The following is a 25,604-nucleotide window of genomic DNA, read 5'->3' on the forward strand; positions in this document are numbered from 1 at the left end:
AGGAGTTATGTATAAATAAGTATTAAGTTTTAAGTTTTAAGGCTTTTTATGGTAAGATAAGGTTAAAATAAATTAAGGTAATTTAATGACAGAATACAGTTAAAGATGGAAAGGATTTGCTAAGTTAATAAATAGGTCAGACTGTTAAGATAAATTATAGAACAAAAATTGAGAAAGATGGAAAGAATTTGCTGAAACAATTAATTGAACTAGAATACAAAAAGGGAGGTGTGAGGAGGTCGATGAAACAAGTAAATGAAAGATAAAGATATGGAATATTGGATTTTTAGTGTTATTGTTCTTTTTTGTTATATTGTTGTATTGTTTTTTATGGTTTCCTTTTTATGTATTGTAATGTATGTCTTGTTAAATTTTGTGTTGTTTTCTTTTTTTTCTTTTTTCTGTAATTGTTAAACTTTTAATAAATATCATTTTTAAAAAAGAGTTAGTAAGAGAGGTACATTGTTTTGCATGGGTACAGTGTGTATAATCTCAAGGCAAGGCATTATGAACTGTCGAAATCGGCTGTTTGTATATGTGTTTGTGTATGGGGGGCATAGGTGGTAAATTTTACTGCCTGTCCTTGAGCCCAAACTATTTAGGGACAGTGAATTGTAGTCCTGGTGTTCACTCTATCTAGAGCTCATTCAAATGTGAATTGAGAAACAAAAATCCTCAAGCAACTTGTTCACAATGATTCATACTGTTTGTTCTCTGACTTAGAAAGTGTTTATTTTATTTTCATTATTTAATTTTTTTCTTTCGTGAGTATTCCTCAAAGTAAAATATTTCAGAAGTGATCTGGATGTTGTCCTTGACAGTACTGAAAACATGGTTCCACTGGCTGAAGAAGAGACACGTCAGCATAAAAATACAAAACTTCATGTACCATAACGTAAGCACACCCTGTTAAATGTTGCTATAAATGAATTACATTTCCAGTGTTTTTTTGTATTTAATCTAACATGATGACTGAAACAGGGTAGGTTCATTTAGTAGCTTATTAGGCATAGCATGCCTTTGTTTCTTGTTTCCTGGAACTTTTCTTAATTTTCTCTTCTTGATCAGGATTCTGTTGTTCTGTTGTTCAGCCGAATATTTGTTCCTACCCTAAGCAAATAATGCTGTTGCCACCCTTTGTTTCTTGGAAGTGTGCCCTAACAGACATTTCCTTTGAGCTATCAAAGACAAGGCTTTCGAGCAATGCCCCAAAGTGAACATGAAATGCCTTAGGTGAGACTCCCATGTTCTTTGTGTTTTCTAATGTACAGTCGCCACAATACTTGCAGTTTAAATTGCTTTTTCATTCAAGAGAAGAAATCATTTTGGTTATCCAACAGTATAGGTAGCCATCTTTTTTTCCTTTTTCTTGAGGTGTTTTTTGGGAAAATCAGAATGATTAGCACAATAAACTGCCTTTGCCATTCTCTGGATAGCAACTTGGGGAGGATCCCAGCAGCATGAGCTGGGGCCACAGCACCCCTGCTGAGTGTTGCACCAGCTTTCCATAGCAATGTACCCTTGCAGCCTGCATATGGAAATGTGGCTGGGATTGTGGGAATTTCTGAGATAAATACTTATGTGTTGTTGAACCCAGGTACCTGAATGGTGATCTTGAAAAGAGATGGCACTACGGCTGAATAATTGTGTGAGAGGTTTCTCTGGGGTTCCTGTCCAACAGCCTCAGTGGCCTTCCTATCTTCAGCAGTCAACTCTGATCCCTGAAGTTGACCCAGTGCAGCATCTGCTCACCCTGCAGGCTCTGACTCAGTATCCAGGTCACAGATAGATTCAGGGGTCATGACACCAATTTCCTTCCTTTGTGCAGCCCAACCCAGGGCCCTGTATGATTCAGCAAGACTGTGCAGCAATAGGGCTGCTCAATTATTGTCTTTCAGTTCCTCCCCTGTTCTTCTCAGCTGCTCCACAAATTCCAGCATGAAATTCACATGCTCCCACATCTGCTGCCCCTTTGGAGTCTCATCCCGTGCAGTTTGAGTAGTGGCAGTAGCTTAGTGCCAAATTCAGAAGTGCAGGGTCCTTTTATGATAGTCGCAGCCCTGCCCTCTCACAGCCACACCATCTTTTAAGAATATGCAGTAAAAATGTGTTTCGCACAAATGTACTGGGAAGCTCACCTGCATAAATGCCATTGCAATGATTAAGAGCAACAAAAGAGGGCAGTGGTGCTCCTATTTCATTTTAATGGGCTTCTGCAAGGTGATTTCTACCTTAGGTCACCACAACTGAATGTATGAAGGAAAGTCCATAAATCCAATTTATTTAGCCTAAATAAAACTAATAGGTTCAACTGAATGACAGTATTTACAACACAGATAGGCATTGTTCCTTTCGTTATGATAGGCTAATAGCCCAACTAACTACACACCCTAAGAATTCGATTTCTTAGCTGTACCATACTATGAATGGCAGTGAAAGGATGCAGTCTTAAAACATATATTTGGGAGTCTTACTGAAACCTGTTACTCTGTGCTTGAGACAGGAAAAGTGCTAAGAATTGCTAATGCTATGATTTAAATTTATATGTCACTATTCGCATACAAGATACCCTGCTCATGATTTCAAACATTATTCCAATGCAAACACCATTGAAATGAACTGGATTCAAAAACAGTGTCCAGTAGATCCTGGACACAGTAGATCATTATCAGGAGTAGTTGCGGACATCTCTGCTATTGAAATAGCCTTGCAGTCAGTGGGTCCCCACTACACAGATCTATCAGGTCAGTAACAGATATCCCAAACAAACGATTACTATCTCTCTCTCTCAAGTAATATTCTAAGTTACTATTGCACAAGTGTTTCCTCTGCTCATGTCTGCTGTACCAACATCAACAAATGCTCTGTCTCATATCTGTGCTTCAGGATGATCTAGAAGTGTACTCACATAAAATACAAAAGTGGTTTTTGACATGTTCACAACATGTAATAAGAAAAAGACATGCCTGGGGTTTGCTATCATCACTCCATACATGCTCAGGGAGCAATGTGTCCTGGCATACTCAGAAACATAATCACCATAATCACAAATGTCATTCTTGACGGCTGAACTGAAAAGAGATTCAAAGCCTTTGCAAAACTCCAGTCCAAATCAAACATGGACTTTGTTGTGTGTATATGTCTGGAGAGGACACTGCCACCTTTTCTCTCTTACGCCATCTTCTCTCTAAACTGCTACATTTGTGACATCACTGGGTGCCCTTCCCTCTGCCATCATTCATCTTTGCCTGCACTGGAACGCCAGGCAGTAAGCGTCGCAGGCTCCTACACTTCCGCTGCCCACCATCAGGCTCAGTGCCAAGTCTCTGCTTAGGCAAATAGAAACAGGCAAGTGCTGGTGCCCCTGTTTCCTGCACCATGTCACCTGAGTGGGCACGACGCATTGGCACTCCTTCCTGAGGGCACACGTGGTTTACACACAGTCCTGCCTGCGGCAGAAGCACTTGTGGCCCGTCTGCAGCAGGTGCACTTCGACAAGCGTGGATAGCAGACAGTGCGCTCCAGCCCTGCTGCTGCCTGAGAGTAACAGCTTGCGGTGGGCAACTGCTGCAACAACAGCAGAAGCCTCTGCATTGCACACAAAAAAAAGCTAGTCAGGCGGTGGAAAAAAGGCAGCAGAGGGACCCACCAAGGGGACAGGCAGAGCCTGGAAAGGGGGCAGTTAGGTGAGGAAGCACCCAGTGTCAGGTTTCTAGGATGTTACAACAGAGTTCCTGAAAAAGCAAGGGGCCAGTGACCCCCATACCCCTGGACAATTCCTTCCTGCACAGCAGGTACAGCTTACTGTTTAAATTTGCACGCTCATGCAGTCTCTTTAAGGCATCCCACATACTCTAGATGTATCTTCCTTTGATGTGAATCAGCCGGTCATTTTCCACAACCAGGGTGATCACCGCGTTCGCTCAACTATTCCTTTTTGTCCCCATTTTCAAGGTTATCGGCAGGCCTGTCTGCATTCGCCGCTTCCCACAGGTCATCCTTGAACGTGTTGCTTGAACTCCCATTGTTCAGCTTTGCCAATCCCCTGTTTAAGATCTGAGCTGCTTGCCATATTAACATCCAGAAGCCTCCTCTGCTTTGGGCCTACAATGGTACCTCGGGTTACATATGCTTCAGGTTACAGACGCTTCAGGTTACAGACTCCACTAACCTAGAAATAGTAGACTTTACAGGAGCCAGAATCAAGTATGAAAAGAGTATTAGAATTGCTTCAAGAATTTGGTCAGGTAGCAGGTTTTAAGTTGAATAAGACGAAAACTAAAGTTTTGGAGAAAAATCTAAATGAGATTGAGATAGAGAAGTTCCAGAAGGAGACAGGTCTGACATTGGTTAAGAAAGTGAAATATTTAGGGGTTAATATGACTGCTAAGAATGTGAATTTATTTAAGGATAATTATGAAAAATGCTGGACTGAAGTGAAAAAAGATTTAGAAATATGGTCAAATTTGAAGCTATCGCTGCTAGGCCGAATTGCTGTGATAAAAATGAATGTATTGCCAAGAATGTTATTTTTGTTTCAAACACTGCAAATTTTGGACAAAATGGACTGTTTCAAGAAGTGGCAGAGAGATATCTCCAGATTTGTCTGGCAGGGCAAGAAGCCTCGTATAAAATTTAAGATATTAACTGATGCTAAAGAAAGAGGTGGATTTGCCCTGCCAGACTTAAAACTTTATTATGAATCAGCCGCTTTTTGTTGGCTGAGAGAATGGATGCTTCTTGAAAACACGGATGTTTTGGATTTGGAAGGTTTCAATAATGTATTTGGTTGGCATGCATATTTGTGGTATGATAAGGTCAAAGCACACAAAGCATTTAAAAACCATATTGTAAGAAAAGCACTGTTTAATGTCTGGATAAGATATAAGGATTTGTTAGAAAATAAAACCCCAAGATGGCTGTCACCAATGGAAGCAAAGGCTTTGAAAAAACTCAATATGGAGGCCAAATGGCCGAAGTATTGGGAAATTTTAGAACAAGAGGGTGACAGATTAAAGCTACAGAGCTTTGAAAAATTAAAAAACAGAGTACGAGATTGGCTCCATTATTATCAAATAATGGAGGCATATAATTTGGATAAAAAACTAGGTTTTCAGGTGGAAAAATCAAAGCTGGAAACAGAATTGCTAGAACCTAAAGTTAAGAATTTGTCAAGAATGTATAACTTGCTGTTGAAATGGAATACTCAAGATGAAACGGTGAAATCCGCTATGATTAAATGGGCACAAGATGTTGGACATAATATTATGATGGCTGACTGGGAACAGTTATGGACCACTGGTATGAAGTTTACGGCATGCAATGCCTTAAAAGAGAACCTAATGAAAATGATCTACAGGTGGTACATAACACCAGTCAAGCTTGCAAAAATTTATCATTTGCCCAATAATAAATGTTGGAAATGTAATGAAACTGAAGGCACATTCTTTCACCTTTGGTGGATGTGCCCAAAGATTAAGGCATTCTGGGAGATGATCTATAATGAAATGAAAAAGGTATTTAAATATACCTTTCTAAAGAAACCAGAGGCCTTTCTCCTGGGCATGGTGGGCCAATTGGTGCCAAAGAAGGATAGAATTTTTTTCATGTATGCCACAACAGCAGCAAGAATACTTATCGCAAAGCACTGGAAGACACAAGATCTACCTACCAGGGAAGAATGGCAGATGAAGCTGATGGACTACATGGAGTTGGCGGAAATGACTGGCAGAATCCGAGACCAGGGAGAAGAGTCGGTGGAAGAAGATTGGAAAAAATTTAAAGTTTATTTACAGAAATATTGTAAAATTAATGAATGTTAGAAGGATGCTGGAATGAAGTTATATGGCTTTAGCAGAAATGTTATAAAGAATTAAGTAAAAATAGATTGTTAATGGGTTACAGTGGAAATTTAAGGTTAATTGTGTTAAGATAAATTATAGAACAAAAATTAAGAAAGATGGAAAGGATTTGCTGAAATAGCTAATTGAACAAGAATACAAAAAAGGGAGGTGTGAGGAGGTCAATGACACAAGTAAATGAAAGGTAGAGATATAGAGATATTGGATGTGTTTTTTAAATGTTTTTGCTTTTTGTTGTTGTTCTGTTGTATTGTTGTTGTTGTTTTATTTTCTTTTCTTTATTTTTGATGTATTGTGAACTTTTTATTGTTTCTTTCTTCTTTTTTCTGTAACTATTAAACTTTTAATAAATATCTTAAAAAAAAAATAATAACCTAGAAATAGTACCTCGGGTTAAGAACTTTGCTTCAAGATGAGAACAGAAATCGTGCTCCGGCGGCGCAGCAGCAGCGGGAGACTCCATTAGCTAAAGTGGTGCTTCAGGTTAAGAACAGTTTCAGGTTAAGAACAGACCTCCAGAATGAATTAAGTTCTTAACCTGAGGTACCATTGTACTTTCTTTTTCTCTCTGAGTCAGTCACTGTTTACAATAACAGTGCTTCTGGCCCCATGAGCTGTTAGTAGAGTTAACTTGAGTAACACAGAGGGAGTCAGGAGAGAAAAGAAACTAACCATACTTTACTGGGCAAACTGAACAGGAATGGTACATAACTTGAAGAGAAACTTATTTACAGGCCTAGTTGAGAGAAGGGAGACCTATTCCACCACAAGTCCTGAGATGAACCTCCTTCAGACCTAATTTTCCTTCCAACTCCTTCACCTGTGGAAAACATCAACTGGTTTCTAGGCAACCCACACCTCTTTTATAATTGCCAGCAGAAATTGCCTTCCTGAAGCCTATCATTCCCCATAATCAGAGGAGGTACCATAGAATGGTGGCACCCTATGCGTGTTTCTTAAGAAGTCCTACTATAACCAGGAGTAGTAACTCTCCACAGGTGTGTATAGGATTGTAGATGGATGTTTTATTTGGGCAAAGACGGTTGCACGGGGGATGGGGAGCTCCAGCCCTTTCTATGCCTTAAGCAGGTATCCCCCCCCCCCCTGCAACTGAGTTGCCTCCTGGTGCCACTTCTCCCCTCTCCTTCAGCTTCTACTTAGAGCCCCCAGAAAGGGATGAAGGACAATATTTTTCTCAAGTCTGCCTTGATACTGCGTTGCAAAACAATACCTGCATACCCTCCAACATGTCAAGGCGAAAAACCAGGATGTGTGTCTTCCAGGGCCACTATTTGATTCTGGAGGCAGTTGACCTGGTTTACGTTATTGAATAAGCCCAATGACATAGAAGGGGTTGCATTTTGTTATAATTGTGCGATTGTTAGCCTTGAACGTCACTTGTTAGAAGAACGGGTCATGGGTTTAACTTAATATCTTAATAACTAATAAGTTTAAATATATCTCTGTTTTAAGTATTTCTATTGGATCAGGGTCCTCCTGTGTGATGGATATGTATGTATATTTTACTGAGTGAAAGATTCTGAGTTCAGGGCAGGGAGGGGAGTGTGTGTGTATATGAACCTAATAGTGTTTAGCTTATCTTTTAGTTTTCTTATATGAACTATAGCTGACTCTTCCTCATCCTTTATTATTTATGAAGTGAACTGAATAGCGCTAAGAGGACTTTGAATTTAATTTAATTGGAAGTATAATTGCTCATATACCTCCAGGGCTCTGCCTCCTTTCTTTTAGCAAATGTTTTGTGCCACTGGGGAAGTGGTAATTCTGTATTGATTTGTTTTGAATGTTTGTATGTGATGCCAATAGAATGTTTGATGATGATGATGATGAAGATGATAACTTCAGTTGGAAGGAAGGATGAAAGGAGTCTGTGAACTGCCAAGGAACTGATAAGGTTCTTTATTGAGTCATCTGAAGTTCAACAGATGGTTCTTCCCAGGCTAAGAAGGGAAATGATGACAACAGGTTATTAACTGGGACAGAGTGACTTTTGCAACCATTGTTAAAGTTGCAAACAACAAAGCATGGGATGGAGCAATGAAGAAATTTCTGGAACAACAATGGGATATCAGCTCTGCCCAAGGCATGATGGATAACAGCAACAACCACGAGAAAGAAAGATATAACATCTTACAAGGGCAGGAAGAAACTCCATGGACAGAACAATTGCCACACACAGGAAGAACAAGAATATAGTTTGAGTTCCTCACTTGTAGTTTTATAAATAATTTAATGTGCCGACATGAATAGTAGTTATTAATACTGCAGTTGTTGTATAAGAGATTACTATTATGACTGGAATGTAATTGAAATTAATAAGATTTTGGAATGCAGAAATAAAGAAAATAATCAAACCATAAAATCTAGCATGTGGGAGGCCACTTCATCTAAATTATATAATTTGGTATTTGGTATTATTAATAACTGAATTATAAATCGGTATTGTTATAATGAGGCTATTATTGGACTGTAATTGAAAACTAATAAAAAAATTATTACAATGTCCAGGTGTTATGCTCAAATTTCCCTTAACATAAACACTGTTGGGACTGGCACTGAGTGATCAGGAAAGGGATCTTGATGTTCAGTGGGTAGAGCATGAGACTCAAGCCCCACGTTGGGTGAATGTTTCCTGCATTGCTGGGGGTGGACTAAATTATCCTCGTAGTCCCATGCAGCTCTACAAATCTGCAGTTCTGTGATGGACAACTCAATGAAAATGTTGAGAAAATATGCTGCAGCTGTGAAAAAAAAATAATGATTTCCATTCTAGGAATCATTAGGGAAGAGATCAAACCTGAAATTGATCATAATTCTGTACAAATCTAGAGGAATTCTGTACCTGTTGGTCACTGACCACACTTCAAACACAATATTGCAGAGCTGAAAAAGGTACAAAAAAAGCTAGGAGACATGAGAGATGTATATAAATTATGGGTGGTGTGGTGCCACCCATAATTTATATACTTTAATTTATATATATTTTATTTTTTATTTATATGTTTCAAAGGGAATTCGTCAAGTCATGGAAGATAAGGATGTCAATGGCTTCTAGTCATAGGGCAGGATGCTGGACTTGATAGATCTTTGGTCTCATTCAGCAGGACTCTCCTTATCTTCTTACAGCCATAGTAGTTACTGGGGATTCCCTCCCCCCCCCCCCATATGATACAGGTCTTGAAGAATGCTGAACAGGCAAAGTAAAAGGAGACTGGAGTACCACAACTTCAGGGGGTGGGAAGTACTTGCTGCCAAGTATCATTGCAAAACATTTCCCTCTCCGTCTTAAAAGCCAGGTTTGAATCGTGTAATCTGGAGATAGCGTGCTACAATTTTGCAACCCACTTTCCCCATGTTGCACGTGGGACAGAGCACACACTGGCTCCAGCTTGGCTTTACCCTTGAAATGATGAGCGGGAAGGTGCGTTGTGACTGGAAACCAATGTAGAATAACTTGCACATTTCCTCCTCTGCAAAACTGGAATCAATCTGCATAAATGCCATCCTGGCCTCTCCCTGCTACGCAACTTGTGTAAGTACTGGAAAAACTCGTTGTGGCATTCATAGAGAGAACAGCTCTAGATAAAAGCTTTGGTAGAGACCACCAAACCTTGTGGAGCTTTTCTGCTGGGAGCAGCTGTGATCTGAAGCGGGGCAATGGCTGCCAGCTGGACAAAAGGCAGGTACCTTTTTCAAGGCAACTATACCTGCTTGACCATGTATGCTGCGCTCTCTCTTCTCCTGGCAGCCTGCCTGCCCTCTGGATGGGCGCAGACGGCCCTGGATGACTACATAAAGCAGGATGACCCTCACTACAACTACACTGTCACAAAGAAGGAAGACAGGCCCGGCGTCACCCTCTACACCCTCAACATGACCTCCCTGAAGTGGCTGAATGGTGAGCGGCATTTTTGAAATATAGAGGAAGGCATTTCCTCAGTGCCCTTTTCCTTTGAGGAGGAAGAGAGTGAGAGAGCAGGGAGCCTAACCTGGAGAAGTGGCTGCTGGGTGGGTGTAAGGAAACATGAAGAGCAGTAGGTACTAGTCAGGTCTCCTGTGGCTGACTATGAAAGGGAGAAAGGCCACTGCCACTTCCCAACCTGAAACAATCCCAAAGCCGAAAGCAAGAAATGCAAAGTACCATATTTTTCCGTACAAGATGATGTCCTCCTAAAATTGGGGGTTATATAGTGGTGAAAAAATTGGGGGTTGTCTTATACAGGGATTTATATGGTAGATCCCCAGATATCAATTCTGCCTTTGAAATTCCAATAATGTCTAGAAAAATCCGGACGTATGGCAGCCCTACCCCAATAAATACCTTTTTTTGTAAACAATGGTTGATTGGATAATTGCACTGTAACATTTGGATGTGTGCAAATTTCAAAGGATGCCTGTGTTTTGGTTCCCTTAATGTTTCAGAGGAAAAGAATTTGAAAGATTTGCCTTTAAATGCCACCAGAATTAAATTTCTCCCCCACCCCTGGTGCTGACAGAAGTTAGCAGCACCTGGAATGGGAAGATGTTGGCTTAATTCAGGGTTGGGGAACCTGTGGCCCAGCAGATGTTGCTGAATTCTCATCAACCCTGACCGGTGGCTGGTTTGGGCTTGTGGGAGCTGGAGTTTATTTATTTATTTATTTATTTACGGCTATTAGCCCATAAAAGTGGGAGCTGGAGTTCAACAGCATCTGGAGAGCTACAAGTTCTCCATCACTACCCTAAGTGATTTGATCTGTGTCAAGGAGAGTGCAGTGCCCTTCCTTTCACTTCCTAAATGCCAACTCTTTCTTACCCTTAAGGGACGCGGGTGGTGCAGTGGGTTAAACCACAGAGCCTAGGACTTGCCGATCAGAAGTTCAGCAGTTTGAATCCCCGTGATGGGGTGAGTTTCCATTGCTGGGTCCCAGCTCCTGCCAACCTAGCAGTTCAAAAGCATGTCAGAGTGCAAGTAGATAAATAGGTACCACTCCGGCGGGAAGGTAAACTGCGTTTCCGTGCACTGCTCTGGTTCGCCAGAAGAGGCTTAGTCATGCTGGCCACATGACCCGGAAGCTGTACGCCAGCTCCCTCAGCCAATAAAGCGAGATGAGCACCGCAACCCCAGAATCGGCCACAACTGGACCTAATGGTCAGGGGTCCCTTTACCTTTACCTTCTTACCCTCAGGTAGGTAGCTGTGTTGGTCTGACACAGAAGAAATATATATATATATAAATAAAAAATTGCCCAGCAGTGCCTTAGAGACCAACTAAGTTTGTTCTTGGTATAAGCTTTCGTGTCTTTCTACTTTGTTACTTTTCTACTACTAGATAAATATTCATTATGACTCCTGGGGGGGAATGTATTTCGAAGGGAGAATGGAAGACAAATGCCCTGATGAATAAATTCTGTGTATCTCTTTTCAGAGTCTGAAGTGGATAGACCAATTTGGTGGCATGAGCTGTTCATTGCTGTGTCAAAGGAACAAAAACTGAAGGACTCATGTTTGCTGATCATTGGGAATGGAAGAAATGATGCATATAATACTATCATAGATTTTAGCGTTGGTGATATCATCAATCTAGCAAAATCCACTGGGTCGTAAGTAATTGGTGGGATCTCTGAGCAATGAATATGGCACCAGCTCTGCTCTGTTAAAACTGCTAAGGGGATTAGCAGCCCTGCAAAGAACTGTGAGGAAGACATACTTGATGGAGTGAGGCCCTGCAGAAAATACTTTTCCTGTTGGGGAATGAGGGTTGGAATTAGGGTTGCACATCGTATTTGGACAATCCTTGAGCTGAAGTGGAATGCCTGGAAGGATTTGGGGCTTGTCTGAAGTAAGGCAAGATTTGTATGAGGCAGCTCAAATAATTACGGGCTGCTAAGTTTTTTTATGAAAGATTTATCACTGACTGGATATCGAAAGAGACACACAGTCAGGAAGTCTCACCTAAACAATTTCATTCTAAACCACTGCCCTGGCAATCCAGACATAAAACAACAAGCATGTAGTGAAAGGTAAATTAAATGTCTAGCCGTGTGGTCCCATCCAAGAGTGGGGGCGGGGGCAGGAAGATCTGCTTTGCCAGAGTGTTCCCTGTGAAATAGCACCAACCTTATGCTGACCATTGGATGAACAGTCTTCAACCCTGCTGACTTCAGGGGTCTGCTTCAGCAGTGCATTCCCTATAGGGGAAATGGCCTCACAAGCCAACTTGGACCCCCTGGCAGGCCAAGACTTGTTCCAAAATATTCTCCCCAAGCCTTTATCTAAGCTTACCATATGAGGAATAACATCAGCATGGGGACTGGGTGGAGGGGGGAGTTCATGTGCTTCAGAAAAGTTGCACAGGCAGTAAAACTTTGCTTACTTATATAGTGGTGAAAGTTCCTAAATTATTGGTATAGGAACCCAAGGGTGGCTGCTGAGAACCATGTATTCTTCGCTGGGGCAACCAGCACAAACCTCTTCACACACTGAGCTCAGGAAGACTGCAGGAGAACAAAGCTTGATTTCTGAGTTCCTTCCAAGGTGAGGGGAAGTTGGCATAGCTAAGCCTGGAAGGACAGCTTGCTCTATGGTTTTAACCCCTTCATGCATTAATTAGACTTGAGCATGTTGGTTATACGAGACTGCTTATCTCACATATACCAGAGGTGTTGTATGTTTGCAACCTTTTGGAGGAGAAAATCCTAAGTTCTAACTAATAAAGCAGCCAGAAACAAAAATGGCCTGATGACAATCTAATGCAACTCACTGTATTCAAGACAGTTTCTCTATGCTCCAGAGTCACATCTTAGTTCATCTTCCTTCCAGCCTCCCAATAAATATGTATAAAATGTTATATTGCTTGAATTCTCTCTTCGTCTTGATTTTATGCTTGATCTTATTATTGCTCCAAAGCTGCCCAGAGCTGTTGACTGTGGTCTCTTTGGCATCATTGCCTGTAGATTGCAGAGGACATTTACTGCTGATGGCTAATACTTGTTTTGTCTCTGAAGCTGTGCAGCGCTTTTGGGGCAGATTCCCAACTACCCAATCACCTACAAGGTAAGTCTTCTAGGATCTTTGCCATGCTGGGAACTCCCCACACTCACTTTCACACTCATGTAGGAGTTAGGAGTCAATTGGGTGAGTGGAACTGGGGAAACAGGAGGGGGGGAGTTCTTGGCTGTCATATTTTCCCACTGGAAACCTCCACTACAGATTCTCTTCCCCCAATTTCACTCTAATGAGGGAAGTGTTTACTTTCTCAGAGCAAAATCCAGCAGAAATCTGCACTGTGTCCAATAACCTTTCTTCATAAGCAAATCACATTACATAATCTGTGAAGAATTAACCATCTCTTTCATAGGAGTGGTTCAAAATACTAGAATTAAAATGTGGGAGCCAGGTCATGTGGTGCTCACCTCCTCAGAGAAGGTGAAGGTGAGAGCAGCAGGACCCTGCTCTCCAGATACTTACTGGAGCCATGGACTCCTACTGCATTCCCAGTGGGTTGTACATGGGGCAACTGTCCTTATCACTCCTTATCACTCGGAGCTGAAGAATCCTGGCCCGTGGATGTCAGAGCCTGATTGGATGAGGAAGTGAGCTGGGAGCCACCTGCTCAAGAGCCCCCCAGGAAGGGCTTGGACTGGCTGGATGAAGAAGAGTGGTGGGAACCTGCCTCCCAAGAGCTTCCCAGGGAGGACTCCGCAGATGGACGGGAAGTCAATGGAATAGAATTATTCATTGATGTAATGGATCTATTTCCCCCTTTCTCTTTTCTTATCCTTCAGTTCTGTATTTTGTAGCTTTATAAATTCATAAATAAAAATTAAAAAACAGACAAAACAAACCTCATCCATCTATTTTTCTTCTAGAAAATCCCTATGAAAAGATGTAAGAGGAGCTCTGAAAATGCTGCAGTTGCTTGTTCGTGGTGGAAGTTCATGAACGACGAGAGTGAGCCTCCACACGTGCTGATTCAGTTTCCAATGGTCAAGGTGACTCTGGCTTTCTGTATTGGCTGGCAAGCACATGCTGCCATCATTCTGGGAAATGCTTTTTTTATTGTTTCCAGAATCCCCTAAATGCTGGCAGAGCTGCTGTAACATTTGCAAAGCACATATGCCTCATTTTTAATTTTTTTTTAATCTGCTTGCAAATCACAGAACCTAGAAGGAGGCAAGGTGAGGTGGCGGCCTCAGGCGACAGATCTGGATTCAAAGAGTACATGACTTGTTGCCTCCTCCTATGTGGCTGCACCTTCTCCTCTGCGGGTGCACCCTGCCTCCTCTGCTACAGATGCACTGCTGCCACCACATTCATGCCCTATATAAACCGCCCCAGACTCTGCGTTCATCATCTGAGGCCATTCTTTATGTGTCCCCTCCATGTGAACGAGAACGGGTCTTTAGTGTAGTGGCTCCCTGTTTGTGGAATTCGCTCCTCAGTTAGACTACGCTGGGGCTTTCACTACATATATTTAGGTGCCAGGCAAAAGCTTTCCTCTATAACCAGGCCTTTGACCTTTAACTATTTGGGACTTTTTAGAAGTCAGTGGGATGTTCTTAATTTATTTCTCTTTCCTCTTGCCTTTAAGGTAACTATGTGGGGTTTATTGTCTGTTGGTTGGTTTGTAAGTTGATCAGGGTTGTCCTGGGCAAGATAAAGCAACTAACCAATTTAGTACATAATAATAATAAACATTAAAGGCATGAAGACCTGACACCTTTTGAGGGCACTTTAACTCTGTCATACTAATAGAGGGATAGGGACATTGGTGGCGCTGTGGGTTAAACCACAGAGCCTAGGGCTTGCCGATCAGAAGGTTGGCAGTTCAAATCCCCGCGACGGGGTGAGCTCCCGTTGCTTGGTCCCTGCTCCTGCCAACCTAGCAGTTCGAAAGCATGAAGTGCAAGTAGATAAATAGGTACCGCTCCAGCGGGAAGGTAAACAGCGTTTCCGTGTGCTGCTCTGGTTTGCAAAAAGCGGCTTAGTCATGCTGGCCACATGACCCGGAAGCTGTATGCCGGCTCCCTCGGCCAATAAAGCGAGATGAGCGCCGCAACCCCAGAGTCGGTCACGACTGGATCTAACGGTCAGGGGTCCCTTTACCTTTATTAGAGGGATATAACTGAACCCAATCCAAGCATCTTCTTTGAACTCCAGAGACTATAATCCTCTTCTCTTGTGTGCAGGCAGCTGTGCGTGGCATGGACACTGTAACAGATTTAATGCTGAAAGAATTCGGTGGAAAGGTGAAAATCAAAAAGTTCACATTGACTGGTGTTTCCAAGGTAGGTTGGCTTTCCTGTACCCCAATATTAACCCTATGCATGCTCATCCCCATTTCATCTGTACTGTATATGCCATGTTCAGTCTCTCAAGTAGGAACTGCATACCTCTCCATCTTTATGTTTTGTCACTTTATTGCAGCGCGGCTGGACCACCTGGGTCACAGCAGCTTTGAAGAAGAGAGTTGTGTCATTTCTTCCAATTGTCTATGATCAGTTGAATTTCATTCAGGTGAGTATCCACTTTCTTTACAGCAATCAAAGAGAAGGCTGTTCATAGGATGGTGCACTAGCTGTGTATATGACTGTGTATGCGTCTGTTTCAGAGGTGCCAGCTTGCACCAAAGGTTGAGGGGGCTCGATATTGTGCGTGTGTGTGATGTTGCACATGCAACACACACTTGAGATGTCATGTGCACAATGTAATGCAATGGCTTGGCTTTCAGTGACTGATGGATCCTCTTAACATTGAGGAGGCCCCAAACAGCTCTGCCCCCTGAGCTGGCACTCCTGGTCTTCGTCACAGTTCATTCATAGTACAGTACTCAGGATAAATAAGAATACATTGACCATTTGCAGGAAGGCTACAAGTGTGAGAGCCAGTGAAACTTCTGAGGAAGGGCACTCCACAGCCTCAGCACCACTGCTGCAAAGACCTTGTCCTGTGTCCTAATCAGCCATGCTTTTGAAGGCAAGGGACAGTGAGGAATCCCTCCAATGATTGTAAGAGGGGCAGACTCATGGGGGAGCAGAGTCTTTCAAATATCCTGACCCCAAATGTTGGTTCATTAACTCAGCTGTTGGGTTATGGGGCTGGGGAGGGACAAAGCTTTGCAAGCATATTTCTCTTCCCCAAATCCTGGCAATTATGCAAGGTGAACTGGATGATTTCATGGAGTAATAGAAATTGTATTTTGAATGGTTCACTTATTGTTTAGAACTACTTTTTTTATACTGTAGTTATGCATTTTTTTCATGCTGTAAGCCACCTTGAGCATGGTTTGAACTGTGGAAAATTAGCATACAAATAAAATAATGCATGTATGTACGTATGTAATCCAAAAATATTAAGGTTAAGCAAAAAAATATGGCAGACACACAGTGTAGACAGAAGTGAGCAGGATGAACAATAGGCGATTAGGTACAAATTTGTACTTTAAAATAGCATACGTACAGTAAAGCTTCTGAATAAGACATATATTCTGGCCCATCAAGGGAATGGCAGGAAGTATTTGTCAACACAACACAAGTAAATAACCAAAAAAGCCATTATACAAAGGCACTGACAGTATGAAGGGGATAACTTATTGCCATGTCTTGTTTTTTGTTTAGCAGCTTAGCCAAAAGTGTACATAGGGGTCGGCGAAACTGACCCCCGCCAGGGCGCAGGCAACCTCACCTGCTTTTCATATTTATGTGGTGCGGGGGCCACCAATACAGCTCCTAGCCAAGGGTGCAAATGACCCTATATACGCCTCTGAGCTTAGCCCTGCTAAAGATTTGAATAAATCTTACCGTTGTAGCATTTGACGGTCCTCCATCCTGCAGAACTTCGGGATCTTAATATATGACAGTGCCATATATTACCCTCTAACATTCCTCAGAAAATAGGGACAGTCTACTGATGTAGAATAGAATGTTCTTATTTGATGTGCACATAGAATTCACTTCTGTCTACTTTGGTACAGAACTGGCATCATCAATACCGAGCATACTGTGGCTGGTCATGTACACGGAATGATTACTATCACCTGAATATAACTCGGCAGTTGGACACTACACGGTTCCAGAAATTAAATTCACACATTGATCCATTTGGTGAGCAGTTCTTACCATCTCATATTTCTCTGGTGAATGAGATGGTAGCAGAAGAAAGGGTTGAATAAGTGGGAAAGGGCAGCCCTGGGGAATTTTGGTGGCACTATAATGCATGTAAGAAACATTGAAGAACATGACATCCATTTAATTAAAGGGCCACTTGGTGCTTCTGTGGAGTGAGGATTAGGGGGTTGTTGAATCGTGATTGCTGTTTCTTGTACAAATAAGAGAAAGCAATGAAATACTTGGGGAGGAAGAACACTGAAAAGTATCTTGTCATGTAGAGGGATGAGGAATGAATCAATTAAACCAAGTCCTCTCCCCTTTTCTACTTCCCTTTTTGAAAACTCTGAAACTAGGCCCTTCCGCATCTGAGGCCATGGCAGCAAGCTGTGGAATCCTGGCTTAAGACCAGTGCTTTGGGGGGGGGACGGGGACGCAGGGGTATGCATACCCCTAAACATTTTGTGAATCTAAGTTTGGCCTCTTTGAGGGACAGTATTTCAATGTGAGTAGGAAAATGAGAGCACCTGTCCTCTGTCTTGTGCAGAAAAATGTTCCCAGCCCTAGTTATTGCAGCAGAAGCGGGGATGATAAATTATCCTAATAAATATATTTAAAGGTTCCAGTGCGAGAGGTACAAATCAGGATTTGCATAGACTGAATTCCTCAAGCATCCAGAGGCACCTCATATCGCTTTCTTGATGACCTGGAGAACCTACTACCAAACTTTTTTTAATGCAAAGGAATGCTCCCTTTTCAACATTGCATCACCATCATTTGCTACCTAGGCTTTGTTTTTTGGTCTTAGTTTGCCACAATAAGGTTGTTTTACATATTTTTCAATTATATTTTTGTTTCCAACCTGCTCAATGAATGTCTCTTGTTTTCCATTGCTCTTATCCAATCTTACCATCCTTTGATGATGAAATTAAGTGGTAGCAACTTGAGAACTGCATGTGTTTCCCATTACAATATCATTTAATTTTTCCATCCTCAGCATATAATGAGCGATACCAAAATAAGACCTGGTGCTCAATTGGTGCAACAGGAGATGAAGTCAACCTACCTGATGACACTTACTATTTCTTTGATCAGCTAGCCGGCAATAAATACATCCGGTGAGTTTCCTTATTTATGAGACAAGAATGGCTGCTTACCGTCTCTCCTCGGTGAGTGGTGGTTGCGGCCCAATGCGGTGCCTCCCTCGATGACCGGACACAATGCACCATCTTGTCCCCCTCGGCCATTGCACAGACTCATGGGGTTCCTGCCAAACCCCAATTCAATTTGAGCCAATCAGTGGCGGCCTGGGAGGCATGGCCTAGGCAGGCGCACCTGGATGAGGCAGGCTTCACTCAGGTGCGCCCGCCAAAAAGATAGCCTGGCTGACCCTGCGCTCCTTTCACACCTACCCATTCCCTCCCTTTATAGTTGCTTGCTGCATTAACCATTTCTTTTCCAGCTAAGAGGGCTTTGCTGTGGTCTGTGGATGGTCACCATTTTCGGGCCTGGAAGGAATTTTCCCTGCACTGCAGGTTTCACCTTCCCCATAGCACTAGTCATAACTTTGCAGGTTTAGGCCTTGGGTGGAATCCTATAGTCTTTCATCCAATCGGGGTGTGGTGAAGCGGTGACTGCTCCCTGCAGTGGCGATAACAGAGTACCCTGTTAGAGGGGTCTGGAGGGAAGTCTCTGTCCAAAGTGCCAGTTGCATAGGACTAGTGGCTTCCCTCAGCGTTTGGCGCCATCTGTGTAAACCTGTGTTTTGTGTTGGACCCACCCCTGAATTGACCCTGTCATGCCTCAGCCCCCCCCCCCGGGGGTGCGGCACTGAGAGGGATACATGTCCAGTGCCTATGGCAAGGCTTCCTATATCTGAAATCAATAAAGTTGTGGCCATTTTCATCCCAGACGATTTTCTTGCCCATTCATTTACCCCCATTTTGCAGTCAGGTGTGTCTGGTGGGGGACTCTGGGCTGGACACACAATCATCCCTCTGGTTAAAGGAGGCAACCAGATGGCTTGAGCCTCAGATGAGAGACAATACTGTAATATGAGCTGAGAACTCACAGCAGATCCTTCAGCTGTGTGAGGCCACCTGTGTAATCTGAACAATAATACCAGTGAACAAAGCTGCTGATCTTTGCCGCACAATTCACATAGGCTTTGCATGATGATACAGTGTTTCTTCCTTGTATATTTCTCTATATGTGTGCATTCTTTCGGAGGAGCAAAAACTCTAGAAAGTCAAATTTCTGTGATTCGAAGAAACATGTCATTCCTTTATCTTAGTCTATTGCAAGGAAGCTATTTTTTTTTGCAAAAACCTCTCTGTTGCACTGCAGATTCCTCCCGAACACTAATCACGCTGCGACATTACTCCCATGGAGTAAACCATCTGTCCTAGAGACGTGCAGAGCCTTTTATCTCAGCACCATGCAGAATTTGAGCATGCCTCAAATTTCTTGGAAAAGGGTGGAGGTGAGGAAAACTGATTTTGCTTTGCATGCTGAATGACAGAAATAATTCAGTCAATGAAGCTTGTTTTCTAATTTACTCCAAGCCATGGTTGTATGTTGTCCCTAATGGATGTGGGTCGAATTCAAGATTCCTAAGAAATTATCAGAAATGTTGAAGGCAGGAAAGTTGTTATGATGATATACAAACCGGCCTTGGTTGATGTTATCGTTTACCAGTAAATGATGGAAACAATAGCTGGGATAGCTCAGTTGGTAGAGCATGAGACTCTTAATCTCAGGGTTTTGGATTCAATCCCTGCAGTGGGCAAAGGTTATCTGCATTGCAGTGGGTTGGACTGGATGACCCTCATGGTCCCTTCAAAATCTACAATTCTATGATTATAGAATTTTCTGAGGGCACGCTTGGCTAGCCTTGAGTGTACTGATAAACATCAGAATATTGCCGCATTTCTTCTTGGCCTCCTAAGATCTAGGGTGTTCTTTTATTTACAGAATATATGTGTCAGTTCCTCTTTCAGTCACAGAGAAAGTGTCCTGAAGTGATCCAGAACAGGCTCAGAAAGTTGGTTGTGTACTCAGATTCCCAGAGCAAATGACTGCTAGACCAGTTTGCTTCAGTAGTATCAATATATTATTTATTGTGGTTTTCATCTTCCTTCAGGAAGGCTGAGGGGTGTGTGTGTAGATCTTTCAATATTTATCCTTACAACACAGCCTGGATGATGGCCAAAGAGAGAACTGTGATGGGATCTCTTTTTGTTTTTTAATATTGGAAATGATGTGAAGGGAAAATGTTGGTCTGACATCCACTAGCACCAATGAATTTTTATAAATTGCCCCCTTCCAGGCTACATCTATCTTCAAAAAATAATATGAGAAATCTGATCACAGATCTCTCCACAAGAAAGATGGGGAGAAAGGGGAGACAGAGAGAATGGCTCTGTGCCCTACTTTAGAGACGGCAGTCCCACATCTGCATGACTAGAAAATGCTGTTTGCTGGAGTTCTCTATTTGAAGATCTGCCTGGTTCAAGTGCAATTTAAAGATAAAGAAGAACCCCAAGAAAAGAGAGTCGGTGGCCTTGAATCACCAGCTGACACTTAACACCTGGACAGCAGGCTGAGCAGGTCACTTAATTACAATCTTCCCCACCACCATATTATGTTGTTGTTGTTTAGTCATTTAGTCGTGTCCGACTCTTCGTGACCCCATGGACCAGAGCACGCCAGGCACTCCTGTCTTCCACTGCCTCCCCCACCATATTATATTTCTTTTTAAAATATAGTAAAAAAAATGTAAAGGCCAGGTGAGAATAGTACAGATAAGCATTGGTGCTTTTGTGTGATGTGTCCAATTATGTTTTTTCTTAGTTTGCAAGGAGTAAACACTTCACATGTAGCTGCAGCTATTCCTGACCCTGATGAGTATACCTGCATATACACACATGTCTCATTCTGACATTACATTTTTAGTTGTATGCTAAAAAGAAAAATTCACCGTATACCTAAAAATGTCATGTGAATATGCCATTAGCATAAAAACATAAGCAAAAATTCAAGGTTCTCAGTTTCCTTTATTCATTTGGCAACAATGGGTTGACCTTACATAGGGTGTTGCATGACACAGCCAGTTAAAGCAGTGGCTGCTGGAGAGGGTAATGGGAATGGCTCATAGCTGGAGGGAGATTTGATTTTTCTATCCTATTCTCTCTCTTTCTAGACAAATGCCACAGGTATTATCTATCTCTACACCGATCGGGAGCCTTCAGAAACTAAATGTTTTTTTGCTTGCACATGGCTCACCAAAAGGTAACATTCTTTCCAAAATATTTTATATAATTCATTAATACATAGAACAATATTCAAAGTCAATATACACAAAAAACCCTGAAGTTTTTTCTTTCTTAAAGCTTACCAATTTTCTGTCAGTGAGCATCTCAGCAAACTACTAGGTCCCAACTGTGCTGTACATTTAAAACAGTATCAGTGAATTTAGAAATAATATATTGGTGGTAGTTTTCTCCACAAATCAATTTATTCTGTGCTCATGCTAAATCTCTTCTTTCCCTTCTCATTCTCAGGCGTGACTTCAGAGTATTAAGGTGTTCCTTCCCTTTTTTGAGTCTTATGTTTTGGAAACCTTGCAAGGTTGATAAAGTGGTAAGAAGATTAGAATTTCCTTAGTTTCTTCACAAAGCTGAGGATGTCAAGCGTCCTAAAGACACAAACACAAAAGCCGTTCTTGGGAAAGAAATGTCTTCCTTTAAAGCTGGACTTCTGTTGCGGATATTGAATTTGTTCAGTATTTGCAGATTCATTCAATTAATGTCTCTGAGCTCCTTTAGGAGGAAGGGTAGAACATTAATTGAATGAATCTGTAAGAAATCAATCAAACCAATAAATATAATGGGATTCCTTCACTGTCTGAATTACCCAAAACATTTCCCTGCACCTAGCAGAAGAACATTGTCTTAATGTTGCAGTTGTAAAATCACCCATGCTAGGGAGTAGGGCTCCCTAATGTGGTGGGGAGTATGTCTCTACACGCATAGTAGGGGTGAGGAACCTCTTTCTGACCGAAAGCCACGTTCTCTTCTGCACAACTTTGTGGAGGCCAGGGTCAGAGGCAAAAGTCAACAGAGCAATGTGAATTCTACCATTGTGCAGTAGCCTAGTTTCTTCACATTCGCACATCTTTCTCTATCCTCCATCGAAGCAAGCAAGAAGCATTATCAGAATTCAAGGACACATTCCAGTCAGGGGAATACATTCCAAGTGGGGAGGAATGCTCAGCTGGTGAGGGGTGTGGGTTTTTTTGGGGGGGTGTCCTGGAGATAATCCCAAGGGCTAGCTAGAAAGAGCTGATTTATCTAATGCAGGAGTGAGAACCTGCTCTATGTAACAAAGCAGGCTGGGGTCACATCCATTGGAAATACATAGTATTAAGTTGTGGGTGGACATAGCAGTCGACACAGAGATTTCTTCAAGTGGTTCTTTATAGTAAGCTGGAACTGAACTAAACAGCTCAGCCAGCCTGCTTTTACAGGCAGCCGGCTGTCAACATTGTAACAACAACAGCCCAGGGTTTCCCGCCTAAATTAACTGACGTGGACCTGAGTGACAACTATATACACAATACCCCTGGTGGCCAGGGTGAGAACTTCAATACATAACACATAGGGGGGTTTAAGGTCACCTGGAAAGAAGGGCTATGTTATCTGTGGCCATCCTCCACCACTGTTCCCTCTTCCCTATCCTTGGAAGACACAAACCAGGAACCTCAGCTCACTCTTCTTCAAATTCACACTAATGAACATTCTATAATTTCTTAATATGACACGTTCGCTTCTCAGCTCCTTCTTCTGTCTTATCTCTTTGCAGGGAACAGGTGTTTATAAAGCAGAATTGTCAAAGCCATTATTGGGATGGAAGGGTTTCTTTATTGAGGTAAATATAATCTCTAGTTGAGTATTTGACTCATTCTTGCACAGCTTTTTCCTTAGCTTAATAGCAGTGTAAAGGTAAAGGTAAAGGTAAAGGTACCCCTGACCATTAGGTCCAGTCGTGGCCGACTCTGGGGTTGCAGCGCTCATCTCGCTTTATTGGCCAAGGGAGCCGGCGTACAGCTTCCGGGTCATGTGGCTAGCATGACTAAGCCGCTTCTGGCGAACCAGAGCAGTGCACAGAAACGCCATTTACCTTCCCGCCAGAGCGGTACCTATTTATCTACTTGCACTTGGACGTGCTTTCGAACTGCTAGGTTGGCAGGAGCAGGGACAGAGCAACGGGAGCTCACCCCGTCGCAGGGATTCAAACCGCCGACCTTCTGATCGGCAAGTCCTAGGCTCTGTGGTTTAACCCACAGCGCCACCCGCGTCCCAATAGCAGTGTAGGGGGAGGCAATTTCCATTGGAATAGTGGAAGCGGGAGGGGAGGTTTAAAACGTTCCTTTCCCTGCAACCTCCCCCTGCTGTTCATCTGACTGGGAAACAAGTGAGAATGGTGAAAAGTGAAATGGCAAGCAGAAACAAATAATCTTTATCTGGACTCTCTTGCTCTCTTCCTGCTGCTCTGCTGATCAGTGGGAGGGTTTTTTGTGCGCCATATAAGATTAGACAGCCGATAGAACAGTTGGGAATTATACACAGATTACACACAGAACAAGAGATAGAAAACATGCATGTTTTTGGAGAGTAGACATACAGATGGGAGAATATGCATATTGGCCAGAGAATGTACAACATTCAAGTATGACATGCAAATTCCCCAAAGCCTGTTGGGAAGCATAATGGCTAACAAAGTACAGAATTCAGACACTACAGGCAGGTTTCCCAAGCTTTATTAGAGAATATGCATATTGACCGAGAAATGTGCACAATTTCTTCTTCATAGAAACATGGGCTGCACATTTTCCATGAAGGCTGCTGAATGTGCACAGTGTTGGGTTTTACTTACATTAACTGTTTTATGTACATTCCCTTTAATATACATATATTAATTGAAACTAAGTTCTCCAAGACTGTTGTGCAACTGTATAAATAGGCATGAAGTATTCTGCGATTCAACACTGCTTCTAAAATCTGCAGTAAGATGCATTCATCACTTCTTTGATATCTCTGTGCTACAAACTCCTAATCCTGCTCCATTCAGCTCTCTGCAAAGGAACATATTGAGCAGAACTCCAATTTCTTTTCCAGGTAACTTTCAAAGGACCTGAGAACGATAAGCATGTTTTCACCTCAGAGGTTCAAATCATCCCAGACATTTTTCCATGTGCAGACTGCAAGGGAGAAGGATGCTATGGGAAGCTGGTGTGAAATCCTGCAGAGAAAATGTGGCTCTTGTTGCTGAGGGATGACATAAGAGGCATGAGGGAAGACATAAGAGGCATTTGGAAAACCATGCGGAGAAGCGGGTGGACAGAGAAGAAACCTCATGCAAAGAAAGCAGACAGGTCCCACTTAAACTAAAATGAAATAGGTGCAGGGGTGTCACTCAGGATCAGGAGACCTAACCAAGGAGCAGGTGCTGTGGCAGTGGGAAATGGGGAATGTGTAGGGTGGATGTATGAAGAATATCAGACATGAGAGGAAGGGTCTGGTTATATAGAACAAGTAAATATGTCACAGGAAAGTGTGCCTTTTTGATTCCCAGTGCCTTGGATCATAATAAAGAATATAGCTGTGTTTTATAAGTCTTCAATGAAACACTTTGCTAGTTTTTGATCATTTTATGCAGACAGTACAATTCCTTATCATACTTTTAAGACAGTTTAACCTCATAATTGGATTAAATATTCTCTAATCTAAGTATTTAATTACAACTGTCATGTAAAGTGATTGAGTTCAAATTCTGCACAAGGCACAGACCAACTGAGTTGCTTCCTTGGCTAGCTATTACCTGTTACCTTTAGATTCCTCTCTGCAAAATGGGGTGTAATAATAAAACAAATATGCCATTGTACCACTTGCAGGGGTTTTCATTGCCTAATCCTGTCTTCATATTTTTCTGCATTACCAAATATACCTTGTTTCCAGCATTCATGCATTGGGTGACACGTCCTTGTGTTGTGAAGGTATATGTCTATTACAAGGGAGAAATTCATGTAATTGCCCTTGTTCAATATGAGATTCCCAAATGGGTGAAAGTTACATTGGCAAAAGCAAATTTGCTTTTCTTGTGCATAAGTAATTGCTAGCCCAAACAATCAGGATTAAGCATACGAAACGTTTGCTATCCAGGTCACCATCCCACAACATGCGCTCTCCCACTGATTGCCCAAGCAATGGGTTGGACCAGAATTAACACCCTTTCTGTCCCAGACCTCTTTCCCCTTCCTCAGCTGGTTAACTCTTCCTTCCCCTCCAATCCCAGTGTTGACTGACATCTAGATTTTTTCCTAAGGTTAATTGCTGAGGGGGTGGGGGTGGGGGTTTTCATCAGGATTTGGGAAGGAAATGTTTAGGTCTCCTTTCCCTACAGTCACTTCTGTGCTGCTCAGCTGACTGGCTGAGAATTGGGGATAGGAAGACAGACTACAGAAAACAGGTTAATCTTGATCTGGAACCACATCCTTTCTTTCCACATCAGGTTGTGGCCCAGATAATATTAAACAGCAGACCAGGGGTACAAATTGCACTAGACTAAGAAACAA

General features: G+C 42.3%; 1 protein-coding gene across 1 annotated transcript; it reads left to right on the forward strand.

Annotated features, from left to right (window-relative positions):
* Positions 1–9,237: 9,237 nt before the first annotated feature.
* LOC308470497 (autocrine proliferation repressor protein A-like) lies at positions 9,238–24,913 on the forward strand. The gene is made up of 13 exons (XM_080993868.1): positions 9,238–9,780; positions 11,290–11,464; positions 12,869–12,917; positions 13,733–13,855; positions 15,053–15,151; positions 15,291–15,380; positions 16,837–16,966; positions 17,967–18,087; positions 19,316–19,451; positions 21,171–21,259; positions 21,532–21,610; positions 22,832–22,897; positions 24,148–24,913. The coding sequence occupies exons 1-13, from the start codon at positions 9,540–9,542 to the stop codon at positions 24,265–24,267; spliced, it is 1,518 nt and encodes a 505-aa protein (XP_080849994.1). The 5' UTR covers positions 9,238–9,539; the 3' UTR covers positions 24,268–24,913.
* The last annotated feature ends 691 nt before the right edge of the window (positions 24,914–25,604 follow it).

The sequence above is a fragment of the Podarcis pityusensis genome, assembly GCF_964106645.2.
Source record: "Podarcis pityusensis genome assembly, chromosome: 2".
Classification (NCBI taxonomy): Eukaryota; Metazoa; Chordata; class Lepidosauria; order Squamata; family Lacertidae; genus Podarcis; species Podarcis pityusensis.

Coding starts and splice junctions, on each gene's coding strand:
- LOC308470497 (XM_080993868.1), top strand. CDS start 9,540: ATGGCTGCCAGCTGGACAAAAGGCAGGTACCTTTTTCAAGGCAACTAT. Junction 15,152..15,290: donor CATTGACTGGTGTTTCCAAG/GTAGGTTGGCTT, acceptor ACTTTATTGCAG/CGCGGCTGGACCACCTGGGT. Junction 18,088..19,315: donor GCCGGCAATAAATACATCCG/GTGAGTTTCCTT, acceptor GTTGCACTGCAG/ATTCCTCCCGAACACTAATC.